This window comes from Rhinolophus ferrumequinum, chromosome 27 (genome assembly GCF_004115265.2).
Source record: "Rhinolophus ferrumequinum isolate MPI-CBG mRhiFer1 chromosome 27, mRhiFer1_v1.p, whole genome shotgun sequence".
Lineage (NCBI taxonomy): Eukaryota > Metazoa > Chordata > Mammalia > Chiroptera > Rhinolophidae > Rhinolophus > Rhinolophus ferrumequinum.
The window spans coordinates 22,852,056-22,868,695 of NC_046310.1; the positions used below are offsets into that span (position 1 = coordinate 22,852,056).

General features: G+C 39.2%; 1 protein-coding gene and 1 non-coding gene across 2 annotated transcripts; both read left to right on the top strand.

Moving 5' to 3' along the window:
- Nucleotides 1-1,223: 1,223 nt before the first annotated feature.
- Nucleotides 1,224-15,303, top strand: TOMM20 (translocase of outer mitochondrial membrane 20). The gene is made up of 5 exons (XM_033099475.1): nucleotides 1,224-1,471; nucleotides 6,191-6,237; nucleotides 8,198-8,279; nucleotides 12,849-12,991; nucleotides 14,815-15,303. The coding sequence occupies exons 1-5, from the start codon at nucleotides 1,351-1,353 to the stop codon at nucleotides 14,857-14,859; spliced, it is 438 nt and encodes a 145-aa protein (XP_032955366.1). The 5' UTR covers nucleotides 1,224-1,350; the 3' UTR covers nucleotides 14,860-15,303.
- LOC117018723 (small nucleolar RNA SNORA14) lies at nucleotides 1,900-2,031 on the top strand. Its single transcript, XR_004422299.1, has one exon. It is a non-coding gene; the product is annotated as a small nucleolar RNA SNORA14 (small nucleolar RNA).
- Nucleotides 15,304-16,640: the final 1,337 nt, after the last annotated feature.

Below are 16,640 nucleotides of genomic sequence, written 5' to 3' on the forward strand. Positions count from 1 at the left end.
CAGTCACAAATTGGGGGGCGGGGGTGGATTCTGCAGGCCATTCTTCTGAGCAGCTGGCTACTAATTTGGGGGTTCCCACTACCCCTTCAGGTTCAATAATTCCCTTTAAGGACACAACTCAGGAATGTGCTATAGTTATGATTACTTTTATTACAGCAAAAGGATACAAATCAAAACCCGCCAAAGGGAAAGATGCACAGGGAGATGTCTGGGTGAGTCCCAAATTAGGAGCTTCTGTTGTCCCCTCCCTATGGAGTCTGGACACCTCACGGTCCTAGCACAGGGCACACTGACTTAAGTACACAGAGTACTGCCAAACCGGGAAGCTTCTGTGTCCAGAGTTTTTTATTCGGATTTCACTGTGTAGACCACGGGATTGAATTTAGTATCTCGCCCCCCTCCACTCCTCAGAGGTAGGGCTGATGTCTCCTGGATCAAAGTCCCAACGCTCTACTCACATGGTTGGTCTTTCCCTCCTGACCAGTCCCTGAACATAAGCTACCAGGGCCCACCAACAACGCAGACCTTCCAAGGGTTTAAGAGGATCCCTCCCAGGACCAGGGACAGGCCAAACTTACCTTGCCCTGTACTTCTCATGGTCTTCATCTTACAGTTTTTAATGTCTGCTTTCTGCCCAACTTTTTTTTAATTTAAATTATATATATAGTGTTTTCTGTGGCTAAAATCTCACATTTTCTATTCTTTTCCCTTTAATCTCTTACCGGTTATAATTTTCTAGCAGTTGTTCCATTTAATTTTCTTCCACGCCTCATGATACCATAGTTGTGACATTCTTTGGAAATTTAATCACCAGATCATGGTGCTTGCACAATGGATTGACTGAACTTGAAAAGCATATTCAGTTAAATTCAAACAAGTCACAGGCTGCCTATATTATGCAAAAATAAGTGAAGCATTCACCGTCAACGACCTTCCGTCTCTGATACAGCCCGGCTGTCAGCTACAGTCTCGTGAGTATGTGCACGGCAGCCACGCGCGCCCCTCGAGGCGTCGTGCTCTGATTTTTAAGGAAGTGCGTGGCACTCGCAACATCCGGGCACTACACGTGCACATTGCCCCAGGCGCCTCAGTGACTGCGCCTGAGCCCTCTGCGCAGAGACAGAAGCAGCACGGGCGCCTGCGTTCAGGCATTGCTGCGGACGGCCCGGGGATTCTACTCAGGCACTTCCGCAGACGGCTCGGGGCCCTCGGACGACGGGCCGGAAGTGGCGTGCTCGGCCTTTCCGGTTCCCTCACAGCGGGCGTTCGTCTGAGCGGCGGTGTCCGCTGTGAGGCTTCGTCGCCAACGGCTTCTCTCGGCCCGTAGCCCTGCCCCGCGGTTGAGAGAAGATGGTGGGCAGGAATAGCGCCATCGCCGCTGGTGTGTGCGGGGCCCTCTTCATCGGGTACTGCATTTACTTCGACCGCAAGAGACGAAGTGACCCCAACTTCAAGAACAGACTGCGAGAACGTGAGTGGCTCCCCCGCCCCGGGCCTGCTGCATTCCGCCCCTGCCTCCGCGGCCGCCACCCTGAGTGTGCCGTCTCCCCGCCGGGTGGGCCGGGGACGGCGTGCCGCCGCGTGGTGGCAAGGGCCTGGCGGCCGCGAGCGACTAACCAAAAAGAGGTGCCGGCGCTGCCGCGCGCCCCGGGGCTGCTCCTGGCCCTGTGCCCTGCGGGATCCCTCCATTTTGGAGGAACGATTTTCCCATTTTGTTTTCCCCACCTTTGCGGTGTAAATGCACTCGCGTTTGCAGTATAATTTAGTGTGTGTGTGTGTGTGGGGGGGGTCTTGGGTCTTTTTTGTACTGACCATTTAAAACCTCTGTTTTTTAACTGGAAAGTTGTGGGGGTTTTTTTGGCATGAGACTTAGTCCGCAAATCCAGCGCGGTATCGTCGTTGCATTCTTAAACCCTCTTGGCAGCTTCGTTCTAAATGCTTCCAAGATATGAGTGAATGCTATAGAAATTGCAGGGGAGTCCAAAGGGCTGCGCTTCTGTGGCTCAGTCTTATTTCATACCTGCGACATGTGTTAAGAGAGATTTATAAGAGGGAAATGGTGTCACCAAAACCATTGTGCTCTTTGCATTTCAGAGGCATGCTCATTTGCAACAATAGAAGAGTAAATTTGTTGCAATAAGAAATAGTTTTGTAACTTATCTAGGTTGCTGACTCGAAACAGTTTCTTAAGTTAAAATTGATATGTGAGTTACTAAAGCCCAGAAAGTACAAGGAGGAGATTATCCTATTTCATACTTACTATTCACTTAAGCTATAATAAGTCATTTCATGTGTTCAGTAGGCACATGTGGCTCGTGACTACCATATTAGACCACGTTTCTCTCATACTTCATGACATCGAATTCCCACTCATGCTTTAGGAGGGCAGAGATATAGAGGTAATTTATTTAATTTATGGTTAAGTAGACTCATGGAAAGAATACTGTTTTGGATTTGACACCTGAGTTTTCAGGCCCAGGTTAGTCACAAATTAGCAGTATAGTCTTGGGCTTTTCGAATCTTAATTTTCTCAGTTTGTAAAATCAGGTAATGCCACCTGCCTCTGGTCGGTTTTGTGAAGATTAAGTAAGATGTTTGAAGTGTCCACCACCATCCCTGACATAGGAGAGGCCCCTCCCTTAATGCTGGCTGTAAGTGTAACTATTGGAATTTAGATCATTTCCCTATCGTTTCAAAAATAGTTGGGGAGGTGGGGTACAGATGCTTAGCTCTGTGAAAGAGTGGACTGATCCTAAACAGGAAACACTGCGGTCCTGTTGCTGAAAAGCTTGAGAAAACTAATTTTTGGTTGAAGAAATCATACAAACTAGCATTTTAGACAAATCAAGAAATCTGTTTTTCAAAATTCCTTTTCCATCATCTTCAGTTCATAATTTTTTTTTTTCTTGAGACTTAACCCCTTACGTGGTCAGGCTTGAATTATTAGCTGGGTAACCTTGGAAAACTGACTTGTAAAATGGTATAATCAAGGTAGTTAGTGCAATCTGTGGCACATGGTAACTGATGAATGCTAGAGATTGTTTATAAATATAATTTATTTGATATTTTCTTAAGCAATTAAAACTTAATTCACCGTAGTTTTGTAATCTGTGTAACGTTCAGCTGATTTTAAGAACTTGAGGATGCCTGGCATTTGTGGAATTAAATTGATTTCAGTTTAGTTAATTTTGAGTTTTTCTAGTCTGATTTCCAGTAGAATATTTACATCTACAGAGTTTCTCAAATCAGTCATTTTGGCTTGTTAATTTACCTAATTTTTTTTTGTTTTTTAAGGAAAAGAGGCTTAAATTGTTTAAAATAAGGTTTGAAGTTAGAGCTGGGATTTTAATTTATTTAAATATTTTTTTCTTTCATTAGAGCAGATTATGAGGCCCCTTAAAGCATAATTTTTATTAACCTAATCACTAATAAGTGGAAATTGACTTCCAAATTATAGTGCTAACTACAGGTATGTTTCCCATACAGTACTGTATAAACTGATTCATCATTTTAAAATATATTTAGTGATCTTATTTAAATGAATGCTATATGAATGATTAAAATTTGGGGCTTTTTGTAAGCTGTTTTATGTGTCACTTTAAAAGTAGACAAATTTAACTTGTTAGGTTTACACAGTAGCACTTGGGACTAATTTCTAGCAAATACTGAGTTAAGGCCTGATTTTGCTGATGGAATGTGTAACTTGTTGGTTTTCCAGTCTGTTACCATCTGACCCTTTATCACAGAGATACTACAGGTAACCCCCGTATAACACGGTTGTTAGGTTCCTTAAAAATGCCATTATTCGAATCCATGTTATACGAAATAAAGAACTCGTACAAAAAAGGGGGTTAGGTTCCAAAAATTAAAAAGAAACATACTATGATATATTTATAATTAAGAGAAATATCTTTATTAAAGCAATTTTCACCAAAAGTATAACATTGATATGTATTAAATAATGTTTTCTTCGTCATCACTACCAAGCACCATTAACCGAGGGTGTTTTCTTTTTGGCAAGATATCTTCATCCTCTGAACTTAATACTCCACGAACAAAATGAGTTTAAAATTCTGATTTAAAAATTCTGCAGTCAAATCTGACATGACATCCATCCTCGAATGAAAAATTTCAAATGAGATATCTTTTGCTGTTAAAAGCTCTTGTTACGCTGTGTTGTTCAGGAATTTCTCTAATTCTCAAACCGTGTTAGAGTGAAGCTGTGTTGTATGAGGGTTTCCCCAATTCTCAAACTGTGTCATAGAAGTGCCATGTTATACAGGGGTTACCTGTATACCTGTATAGGGTACTATACCTGAAAATAAGTTAATGTAACAAGTTAATTGTCTTATGAAGCTAAAGCCAGAAATTTAATCTTTTTGCTGGAAATTTAAAGCAATTAAACAATTTTTAAAGTTAGTAACTGTATCACCTTCAGCAACAATCACACACTCCTCTCCACCCCACAGAAGAGCTGTAATGGAAACTAAGTTTCTCTCTACTGGGTGTCATTATCATTTTTGTTGTTTTACATAAATTCTGGCTTGGCAAATTGTATTTCTCTGTTTATTCCACAAATTTGCCATGTGATTTCTGAGGGGCTTTTTATTTCGATGGGAATGTCTTCACTTCTACAGCCTATACAGGCAGTATAGAGTAACTCGTTCTTTTCTGCCTCAAGACCGCCAAACAAAAGAAACCCTTAAGCAGATTGAGGGTAGAATATATGTGTTCTTTTCCCCCACAGTTAGTTGCCCAGTGATGAACACTTGGGAAAGGTAGTTTGTTAGAAAAATAGGTAGTCTTTTCAAATTCATATGTAAGATCAACTTTAACCTATTGTGGGGGCTAGGGTTGGCAAGAGATGCTGGTGTAGTGAAAGCCATTTTGTGAGGTTAGATAAGAAAAGAAGGCTCCCTGACCATAGTTAAATTAATAGGCAGACAGGTCACTGCCTCTTCAGTCATGCACTGAGACTTGGATTTGTGGAGGACATTTGCTTGTTTTATTGCTTTTGTTTCTCACAGTGGTAAAGTTAAACATGCCTTATCTTTGGAGAGTTAAGAGATTTATTTATTTGCCCAAGGTTATCCAAGTAGTGTTAGAGCCTTACCTTTCTTAGTTATGCCACATGGCTATTCTCCATGTCATTGGTAGTCTTTAGTGACTTTAGGTAGTTAACAGCACAGCTCCTTAGCTGAGAAGTTGATATTAAACTATATCAATAAAAATGCTTATTACATTGCATTACAATGTAATGCAATGACACGTTACAAACCGGGCACTGTTAAAAAGTACGTACATTTAACACATACATCCTTACAATAACTATTCTTGGACCAGTGGAGAAAATGAGGCACAGTTTCCTGTAACTTGGCCAAGGCTGCAGTAAGTGGAAGAGCTGGCATAGAAACAAGCCTGTGCTTGCTCTGGGCCAACACTCTTTCATGGGGTGTACAGGTAATTGGCAATTTAAAGACGTAATAATATCCTGTTATTTGGTTTTAAGGGCTAAGTGATGATGAAAATTTTAAACATCTCTTATTCCTGAGATGTAGTGTTGCTGTTTCATAGCAAAAACAAGACAAAACAAAACAACTTACAGACTGTAATCAGAAGGTTTTCCCCCCTTAACTAGCCAGCAATAGTTGAATTAAGAATTTAGCAGTGCATTTCTGAGCTGTATTGCCTCCCTTTTTTTGCCAAATATGTAAATACTACATTTATTTATTTTTAAGAAAACTTTTGCAAATGCTGGTACTCTCCTCCCATTCAAGAATGCCAGGCAGTGCTCAACATTCAGTAAACAGTGTCTATTATATTTCGGTAATAAAACTCCCTAACAGCGGTGCTTCATGCTCCGGTTTCAGGTCCTGTGTAGGTGGGGAGTGAGGGCTTGCTCTCCTCTTGGTGATAACTCAGCTGTTGGAGCTTTTCCGTCTTGTAAAATGGCTTATCCTGGTGCCCAGGAGGAAGGAAAAGGATCTTGCCCAGAAATGTCACTTTGCCCAAAGCTCCTTGACCAGGACTATTCATGTGACCTTGACAAATCACAAGGAGAGACCCGAGAAGCAGAGAGCCCAAGAGGCAGTAATGTGTTGGAAATGGAATGAATGATTGCCTCAGCAGGTAGACTTCTTTTGATTCCTATTTTAATAATGATTAAATGAAAATATTTCATTTCTTGCAGGAAGAAAGAAACAAAAGCTTGCCAAGGAGAGAGCTGGACTTTCCAAGGTAATAATCTGTTTTTTGTTTAGATTGTATTATATACTTTATAGCAGGGGTGTCCAAACTTTTTTCAACGGTTTTCACCAAGGGCCATATGTGGTAAAATACACAAACAGCCGGGCCACTCACTCGAGCTGAAGTACGTATTGCCTCACCTGGTTTATTTAAGTAAACTAAAATATATTTTTGGAATTTGCTGTGGGCCAATTAATAATGGATCGCGAGCCGCAGTTGGCCTACGGGCCGCAGTTTGGACACCCCTGCTTTATAGAAATAATTATTTAAAACTACTTCAAATACGTATTTTGAGAAAACTGATACTGGACATTGATGTTCTATTTTAAAATATAGTTTGTTGTTTTTAGGAATAGTTAACTGAGTATAGTCATAGATTATCCTGTCCTTCATTATTTCCCCTTTGTTGGCCATAACAGCAGACAACTTACTGTCCGAGCAATATTTAATGGTCAATATGACGATAGTCTCCAGAAGACATTTACACCAAAAGGTTCGAACTTTCTCACTCCTCACCTGCTTCAAAATAAAACATTTTTTTCCTTTAAAAGAACCACATGCTGTTTATTTCAAAAAATACGTAAGATTATTCTGATCCAGAATCCCATCACCTGACAAATTTTTAGCTAGTTGTAATGTGTAAATGTGATATAAATCTTTTTATTTGTTTTTTTCCTTTTTATAGATCCTGTGTTCATGATTATTTTAAATAACTACACAGGTTTATCTGCTTGATAAAAAAATGTTCTGTGACATGTAAGTTAAGTAAGTAAATGTTAATAATTGTACACATAGCTTTTCTATTTTATTCCATTGTCTGGATTTCCAGGACATGTAGGTGGTTCTTTTTAAAGCTTGTTGAGGCAAGGAAAATTAAATCAATAAATGTTAATTTTGTTATTTTGAAACAGTTGAATAATCAACACAGCTAACTGATTGGACATGATAACAGTGAAGTGAAACTGGGAGACAACCACTTGGTTCTGTTATGTCCAAACCACCTTTCTGAAATGTAATATGTTCATTATGTTTTCAGTAGCCTTTTTAAGGATATAGGAAAACCTATATAAAAAGATAATGTATCTGTATTTTTAGATTCAGGTGTAATCCAATTCTGGCTGTATGCTGGGATAGTCAATGAAAAATGCCTTCACTTTCAGAAATTTAAATATTTTCACCCATGTTGGATAATAGGAGTGTACATAATATAATCCAAAAACCATAAACCTCCATTAGTAGAACTCTGGGGTTTTAAATAAAAAGGAACTTTTTAGTAGTGGGTTTATATTTTTTAAAAAGACAAGCCAAATAGCTGGTGGCATATGTTATCATACTCATTTGGTTTGGTAATGTGTAACAAAATATGAAACAAAAGCAGAAATGCAAACATTTAAAGCTGCTTGTAATTGTAATAACAAATATTTATAATAGCAAAAAATATTACAAGTACTTTAAATGCCCAATAAATACATAATGATTATGCAGTTACATATTTTTCAATGGTATATTCTATTGTCATTTTAAAATAATCTTTTAGATGCATGTAAAATGTATACAAAATAATATTGAGATAGAAAAACAAATTGATTACAGTTGCATAAAAATGCATAATGTGATCAAAAAATAGTGTAAATAGTGAAGTACGTATTTTATGGTAGAGATATTTGTATCCCCCATCCCTCTTTTTTTTTTTACTTTAGGTTTGGCTCACAGCTTTCTAAAAGAACCATTCAAATACCAGTTTTGATCAATAAGTGTTTTTTTCCTTGCATTCATTTCAATGTGGATAGATACTAAACTAATCCCTGTGAGCGCTGTTGAAAAGTAAATTTTTTTAGAATGAGCTTTTCAATTTTTGTTTTATTTTTAGTGGCATGACTTTTTCTATGTATTGATTATATCCTCTGGCATAATTTTATTATCAATTATTAAATATTCCATTTCCAAACAGTTGCCTGACCTTAAAGATGCTGAAGCTGTTCAGAAATTCTTCCTTGAAGAAATACAGCTTGGTGAAGAGTTACTAGCCCAAGGTAATAGTCATGTAAAAAAATAAACACAAAAAACAATTCCAGCAAGTAAATTTGAAGATCTAATTGGCTTTGTGAAGTGATTGATGAATTAGGTAGCATGCCATCTAGCAACTAGAAGGGTACTCACTTCAACGAGAGTACAAAATAGAAGGGTTTTGGAGGAAGCAGTGTGGGGCAAGGGAGCGCTTAGTGAAAGCAAAGCAAGGAACATTTTTGGGACATCTTCTCTCTGGAGGAAGAGAAGGGGAAGGCTATTATGTCTTTTCTTTCTCGGGGGGAATGGAGAAGAGCCTATATGACCGATTACCTTATTGGTTCTAGACCAGAAAATTCCAGACTGGTTCATTAAGATGGTTTCTGGGAGATGTTAAAACTGCAGTTACATCAGGTACTAAATCTAGGTGTGGTGTCATGGGCTTTTAGCACAACTGATGCCATTTTGGGCCGATGGGTTTTTTTTTCTTTAATAGTCATTAAAAGACTAGAAACCTAGGTAGAATTCTTCACACTGATACAAATTTATAGTGATAAGGGGTTTTTTCGTTTTGTTATTACCGAAAAAAGTCGGTTGGTTCGTTGCCCATTGAGCATAGAGATACCAATGTCTGAGGCAGTAGGTTTCCGCTGAGAAAAAGTTTTATTCATCAAGCAGCCAAACAAGGAGACTAGGCTCAGCTCAATCTCCCCAAAGAAAACTTGGAGTAAATTTAGAAGATAAAGGTAAGGAAAAACTGTACATATTTATGTATTCTAATTTGGGAGTCTTGATTGGACTGTCTTGGAACTGCGCTATCTAAGGGAGGAATGGGAAAGGTGAGAGAAAGCGTAAAGAAATTCCAAGTTGACAAGGTCTGGTTGGTGAGATCCACGTGCCTCGCGCTCTTCGCTTCTGAATACTCCTGCCTGTGAGCAACCAGTCTGTGCACAGAGGTTCCGCCTAGAGGCAGGTTTTGGTTCCGGCCACTTGTCAGCGTCGGTTGGAGTTAATTTGTTGGCACTCTGTGCCTGGGTGAGCCCCTGGGACCAGTCTGATCCTTGGTCCAGTGGTCTCTGGGGCATTGTGAAGGAGGGCTGCTGTTATCTTTTGAAAGACAATTTTAAAAAAAGGAAAAAAACTATTAGGGTCTGGTTTCAGCATTAGGGCCGGGTTTCGGGATGGTTGTGTCTTAAAAAGGTTCTCTAATTACAGTCATGTATCACATGATGTTTTGTTCAAGGAGGAACCTCATAGGCAACAGTGGTCCCATAAGATTATCATGGAGCTGAAAAATTCCTATTGCCTGGTGACTTTGTAGCCACTGTACCATCTTATTAGTAGTGCAATGCATTACCTGTTTGTTGTGATGCTGTGATGTTGTGATGCTGTAAACTGTAAGGGAACAATTTGTCATCCCAAAATGTCTGTTTTGCATAAGGATTATTTTAGCCTGGTTAATATTAAGAAATGCAGACATGGGAGAAACTCTGAAAACCAGGTAGAAATTGCCCTTTGTAAAAGATTTACATTTGTAAGGGATTCTCCCTCCCTGTACTGGGCAAAGGGGGATGAGCTTAGCTCTAGAAACTCATCAGTGCTGAAGGACAACTCCCATGACTGACTCCCCCACCTCCAACATTATCATTTGTCTTCTGCTGAAGAGGGGATTTCATATAAGGTGGTGGCTTCAGGCCTGTTGGTGATGTTCTTCAGTTTCCCTGGGTGTCTCATGTATGCAGGATGTATACAGGTTGTTAAACCTTTTTCTTCCCTACAAAATCTGGGCTGCCAGTTGTATAAAACTACAGTGCCTTTAGATCTGTGTAGACGCACAAATACTTAGCATTGTGTTACAGTTGCCTGCAGCATTCAGCAGTAAGTAGGAGCGATAGGCTATACCATGCGGCCGAGATGGTGCTAGGAGATCCCATCCAGGTTTGGTCAGTGCACTCTGACGTTCACACGACGACGAAATTGCCCAGCAACGCATTTCTTAGAATGGATTCCTGTCGCTAAGCAGCACGTGGCTGTATTTCAAGACAAGCTTTTAGGCATTTAACGTGACAATTATGGTATTTAGGACAGGGTCTAGAAATGAATGTTTGTTGTAGATTATCATTGTCCATAATATATTTTGAGAATTTTAAGTTTATTTGATATATGGTATGGAGAAGATAATAAGTAATCTCTACAAATGAGGTTACTTTTAAGTGGTCATTGTGCAGTACGTAAAAAAAAATTCCTGATGTGAAATTTTAAAATGATCAGATTGACAAATATGAGAACTAAATTCATTTACTCAGAAAATTTTTCAAGTAAATTTCATTCTTCCTGCTCATGTCTATTTATACTGTCAAAATTTTCTTCTAAGACCCCCAAATTATTTTTAACTAATTTACTAATATTAAGATATTAGAATGGGGTCTACTCCTAATTATATTTGGATTATCGTAGAGATCTAGCACTATGGCCATCTGTCTGTCTGATTTGAGCTGTTAGATCCATATTGAGAAGGGCAGTTAGTTACCCACAATGGTGGGGGAAGGTCAAGGAGGGACAGGGAAGAATTGGTCTTTTTCTCCAAGTTCACATTCCACACTTCAACCCAGCACAGCCAGAGAGTTACTTGGCAACTCAGCTGCCAAGCTGCCTTTGTTCTGGTGGAAACTTCCAACCCAGCCAGAGGTAGAATTAGGGAAAATGTCAACATCAGAGTAAGCCAGGTGAAATCATAAGCAATTTGGACAGTGAACTTTGTTGCTTGACAAGGTCTCCTTCGTCCATGCATATGTTCCATTAACAGAGCAAACTCTCATCTCAGGATGTGTGAAGGAGATCAAGTAGCAAGTGCAGAGAGGAAATGGTTTCACCTGCACTGGTTTGCTGTGGTTATTTATAAACTGTTTCCAGTGTGTTTTGAAGTACTGGGGGGGTGTCTCAGGATCCCCCGAGATGTGTGTGCTCTACACATGCCACTTCAGTAGCTTAATAATCAGGATTAATATCCCCAAGCAACCATATGATCCACTTCATTGCCTGTAAATTCAGTGGCTGACGAGTATTCAGTGATAAGTGGCATCTTAATTTCCATCAGTAGAGCCATTGTTGAGTCCCTTGACGGAAGGCCATACAGAAGACCAGAGTCTTTTATTTCAGGTTTTTAATGCTTCTTGTAGAGTTCTGCCTTGTTCAGTTTGAAGACCTCAATGTCAAATTTTCTGAGTCAGTTTGTCTTCATATATTAATAATCACGTCCTTATTTGGTCATGTTCTTATTCAGGAGTCAGAAAACTGTTTATGGTTTATTATAAAGGGTACACTTAGGAGTACCCAGATGGAAGAGGTGCACAGGGCAAGATGTGGAGGGTGGGGGGCACTGAGGAGCTCCTCTGCCCTCTCTAGGCCTGCCAGCCTCCTAGTACCTGTGCTCACCAAGCCATCACCCAACAGATAATTTCTTGACATAATTAGAATTTGCTAAATTTCACCTAAAGGGTTACAAATGGCCCAGTTCCCTGTATTCAAGTTGCTAATAAACTACAGAAGATTAAAAATAAGAGAATAGGAGAACCATTCAAAACATCTCTAAGTGTAAAACATGAGGTAGAACCAGAGAAACATTCCTGCTCAGCAGTGAGGCCTGCTCAGCAGTGAGGCAGTGCTGCTTCAGTCCTGTAACACTGGGTTTGATCTTCCAATAAAACATGGATTATGTGATGCTGTCGATACCATTGTTCCCCCTTTTCTAAGGGGGATACATTCCAAGACCCCCAGTCGGTGCCTGAAACTGCAGACTATGTCCAACCCTGGATATTTTTTTCCTGTACATATATACACTTCACAGTTCTCTTTGGCATATTCAAATTGCCAGCACCGCTGCTCTTGTGCTTTGGGCATTACTAAGTGAAACAAGGGCTGCTTGAACACAAACATTGATACCACGACAGACAACCAAGGTGGCTACTAAGTGACTAACAGGCAGGTTAGTGCGTACAGTGTGGAGATGCTGGACACAGGGATCAGTCACGTCCCAGGCAGGATGGAGCAGGATTTCATCACACTAAGAACGGCTTGCAATTTAAAACTTATGAATTGTTAATTTCTGGAATTTTCCATTTAATACTTTTGGACCGCAGGTAGCTGAAACCATGGAAAATGAAACTGCAGATAAGGGGGGACTACTGTATTAACAAAAGAGGTACATCTATGATCCCGCTATCCAGTCAGCAAAGGTAGCAACATCCGCTTCATAGATGAAGGGAGCTCAAGATGACAAGTTTATGTGATTGAAGCTGTGTCAACCCGAAATACTCTTGAGTATATAAATAGTAACATACTTGGATGTTTCCGCACCTTAATTTCCCCCCTTTTGTATGTGTTGGAGACACTTCGTAGCAGTATATAGAATCTGACTCATCCTGGTTAATGGCTCCATAATAATTCAGTTATATAAACGTACCATAGGTTATTTCCAAGTTTTTACTTGAATGATATTTTTGGTCATTTATAGATACAATGAAGACTTTAGGTTGAATTCTTATCAAAGGCAAAGGCTTTTAAGGTTATGCGTTATTTTTATGTAAATCTTCCAGGTGAATATGAGAAGGGTGTAGACCATCTGACAAATGCAATTGCTGTGTGTGGACAGCCACAGCAGTTACTGCAGGTGTTACAGCAAACTCTTCCACCACCAGTGTTCCAGATGCTTCTGACTAAGCTTCCAACAATTAGTCAGGTAAGGATTTGAAATGTTATGAAATAAAAGTGAGTAGAATCTAAAATGTTTAGGGATATAGAATTTAAAAATGAGCCTAGTGAACCTGGTAGAATCATGAAACTCATCCATAAAATGAAAATAGTATTCAATATAACAGTGCTTGAAATTTTATTCTCTAATAGAAAAACAGCCAAATGACTGGGCGTAAGATCGAGCAATTATGCCCTAGAGGTGGATCTGTTCGTGTGTCTATTAGAGTTAAATCTCAGGTTGTAATATTCAAAGCCCAATTCAGGCCACTCAGCTACTTTGTGAAACTGTAATAGCTTTTTGCCTACTTGTTTGTAAGGCCATGCATTCAGTTCTGTGCCCTGGAAATTAGGTCATAAAGGACCTAGCCTCCCTCTGACCTCACTTTTCTAAATAAAGGCCCCAGTACCTCTCCTGCCAGGGTGGGCTTTGAGTTTGGAGTTACTTGACTGCATCCCCAAATCCCTATTGAATAGTGCAAAACACCATTTGTATACAAGGTGATCATAGCTTAAGGAGTTAATGAAAATGCATTCTGTTCATTTTTAATCTTTCCCAAGGAGCCCAAATGAATCTACTTTTTGGATTAGAATATCTGTTACATGTGTTAATTTCCACATTTGGTGTGATTAAAAATTAGTAAAATGACTGTTTAATCTTCAAACTGATCTTTACTCAACTGGATTGGAAAGGGACTAAAGAGGGGCGGCTAGTTAGCTCTGTTGGTTGGAGCGTGGTGGTCTTAACAACAAGATTGCCGGTTCGATCCCCCCATGGGCCACTGTGAGCTGCATCCTCCACAACTAGATTGAAACAACCACTTGGATCTGATGAGTCCTGGAAAAACACGTAAATAAAAGTTTTTTAAAAAAGAAAAGAAAGGGTCTAAAGAAAAGAAAGTTCCTAAAGATTTAGGAAAGAGGATGGAAAAACCAAGGATTTAATCTCAGTCCTTTTTATTTCCACTACTGTGGTTCCCAGTCTATATCGAAATCCTCTGTTTAATATTATTTGCACTTTGAAAAGTGGCGCATACAGTGTTTCCTCAAAAATAAGGCCTAGCTGGATAATCAGCTCTAATGCATCTTTTGGAGCAAAAATTAATATAAGATCTGGTCTTATTTTACTATAAGACCAGATATGATATATGATATGATATAAGATACGATACCGGATCTTATGTTAATTTTTGCTCCAAAAGACGCATTATTGCTGATTGTCCGGCTAGATTTTATTTTGGGGGAAACACGGTAGTATATAGTACTTTTAGAAAATTGACCTGACAGTGATGTCTTTAGACATTTATGGATGAATTCAGGATGAAGGCTCAATTCCTCTCTATTAAAGGTGACTTTTTTTTACTCAGCTTATCTCATCTGGAAATGTTTTCAAAATGCTAATTTCAGAATACTGTATTCCTTTGTCATATAATGACTTTGAGCATTTCCAAGCCAAAAAGGGAAGTGTTTGAAGGACAGATTGATCAGTATTCTTAGCATTAATCAGTATTTTTAGTTTACGTAGGAATAAGAGACCTTAAATTCTTTTTGGTTTCAGTTATGTAATTGACTAACATGTAGCACAATTTAATGTTCTGCCTCCTTTATTAATTTGACTTTTGAAATGAGACTGACGGTCATGTATATTTTCTTAGATAATGTATAGTGTTTAATGTTGAGATAAATCTCAGAATGGGTAAACTTTAGCAAGATTTGATTCTTTGAATACAAAGAGCATTTTAGGGTGAACTTAGAATCCTGATTAAGTGCTTATGCTTTTTAAAAATTAAAACAATTTTTTTCCTCTTTCAGAGAATTGTAAGTGCTCAGAGCTTGGCTGAAGATGATGTGGAATGAGAAACAAATGTCAACATAATAATCTCAATTAAAAATATTTTTAAATCTTAACTCGGAAGATGAACAGCTCTGGGGGAATAAGGGCAAATATGCTTGCCATGGACTGTCCTACACTGAAATCTACCAAAGTTGATTTTTACTTTGTGTAGATCCATTTGTCTGTTTTATTTATTTTTTCCCAGTGAAGAGTGTATTTTGATAGAGAGCTTTTCATTTTATAAATACACTATGAGTTACCGAAATATCATGGATTTTGTTTATTTCTAAAATGTACATATAATATCATATTACTTACATCAAAAATACCCACTGCTCAGTTTTGAAAGGCAAAAGAAGTGTAGGGGAAAGCTGCAGAATGGATGGGTTTTAAGCTAGGACATTTTGCTATACACCGGAAAATTGGATGAAAACATGATTGTGTTTATCAAAACTGAGTATCTTTGAGATCCTTTCTTTGCATTTAATTTCTTAAATATATGAGACATGCTGCTGTGCTGTATTAATTAACTTCACCCCCATGCTGTGTATTAGTCGTGAAACATTTTGTTTAAATTGGTGGCCTAATGTGTTCTGGATATGTACCTCCTGGTAGTTTAGATAATATGTAGTTGCACAAGGCACTGAGAACTAGACCCACGTTTAACCCTAATGTAGGGGTGGAGCATGGACAGTTAATGCCTGCCGCCCACTTTCCTCTTTTGTGGGATGAGGGAGTTGAGTTGGTCTGCTGGTTCAGAGGGTGTCCTGTTCACCTTCGGATTCATTTGGTTCTGTTCAGCATCATCGAATCTAACCTCCTGGGCAGGGGGGATATTTATTTGGGAACCAAGCCTTGAATTTTTTTTTTCCTTTTCTGAATTTTGCATGCTTGCCTGGCTTAGTATTGCTGAATTGATCTCTTTTTTAAAGCTATAACTGTTGATTTTCACTGAAATCATGATTCTGTCACTACTCTTGTAAATTAATCTGAAACTTAACCTTTAAGGTAATGGGATGAAATGTTTGTAAAAATGTTTCTTTGCTTTTATCTTCAGTGTACCTCCTTAATCTTTCAGTCTGATTCATTTATCTTGTTGTGATAAATAAGGTATAGCCTGTGGCTGAAGACCTGCAAAGAATGGAGGTAGGTAATGGGGTGTCTTATTCTCAAAATGGTAACATTATCTGCAGTCACAGATTCAATATCAGCCCCGAGAATAAGGATCTTTGGTACTTAGTGGCATCTGTTGAACTACGCAGCAGTTCTCATATAGTTTGCCTTTATTCTGTCTAAAATCTGTAGACAAAGACTCCTGTGTGTACTAGTCTTTTAGTTTTACTTACAAACTTTTCTTTTCCTTAACCTGGTGTTTTGTGCCTGGAATCTGGTTCTAGTTTCTGCCCCTAGAGAGCCGCTCAGCCTTGGACCAGTCATGTTGCATTGCTGAATTTACCTCCAGTGTTCTCATCTTTAAAATTAGAACTAGGTGACTCACATAGATAATGACTGTACCTTCCTGAGCTTTTAAAATGTGCTTTTTGTGGTTACACGCAGCATGCTTTTGGGGGTGGGCGGGTGGGTGTCCAGTACAAACATGCTGGTAAGTCAGTTTTAGTGACAGGAGCCCAAATCCAAAGCAGTGTGGTGATTGGTCAGTGATTGGGAATAGCCTTCTGTGCTGTAGTGGCCCGCCCAGCAAAGGGGGTGATCAGAAGGGGCCGCCCGAGGGAAGAGAAGAATGAACATAGGCGGGGGGCGGGGGAATGCAGGTGGGGAAAGAGCAAGAGAAGAATGGGCCCAG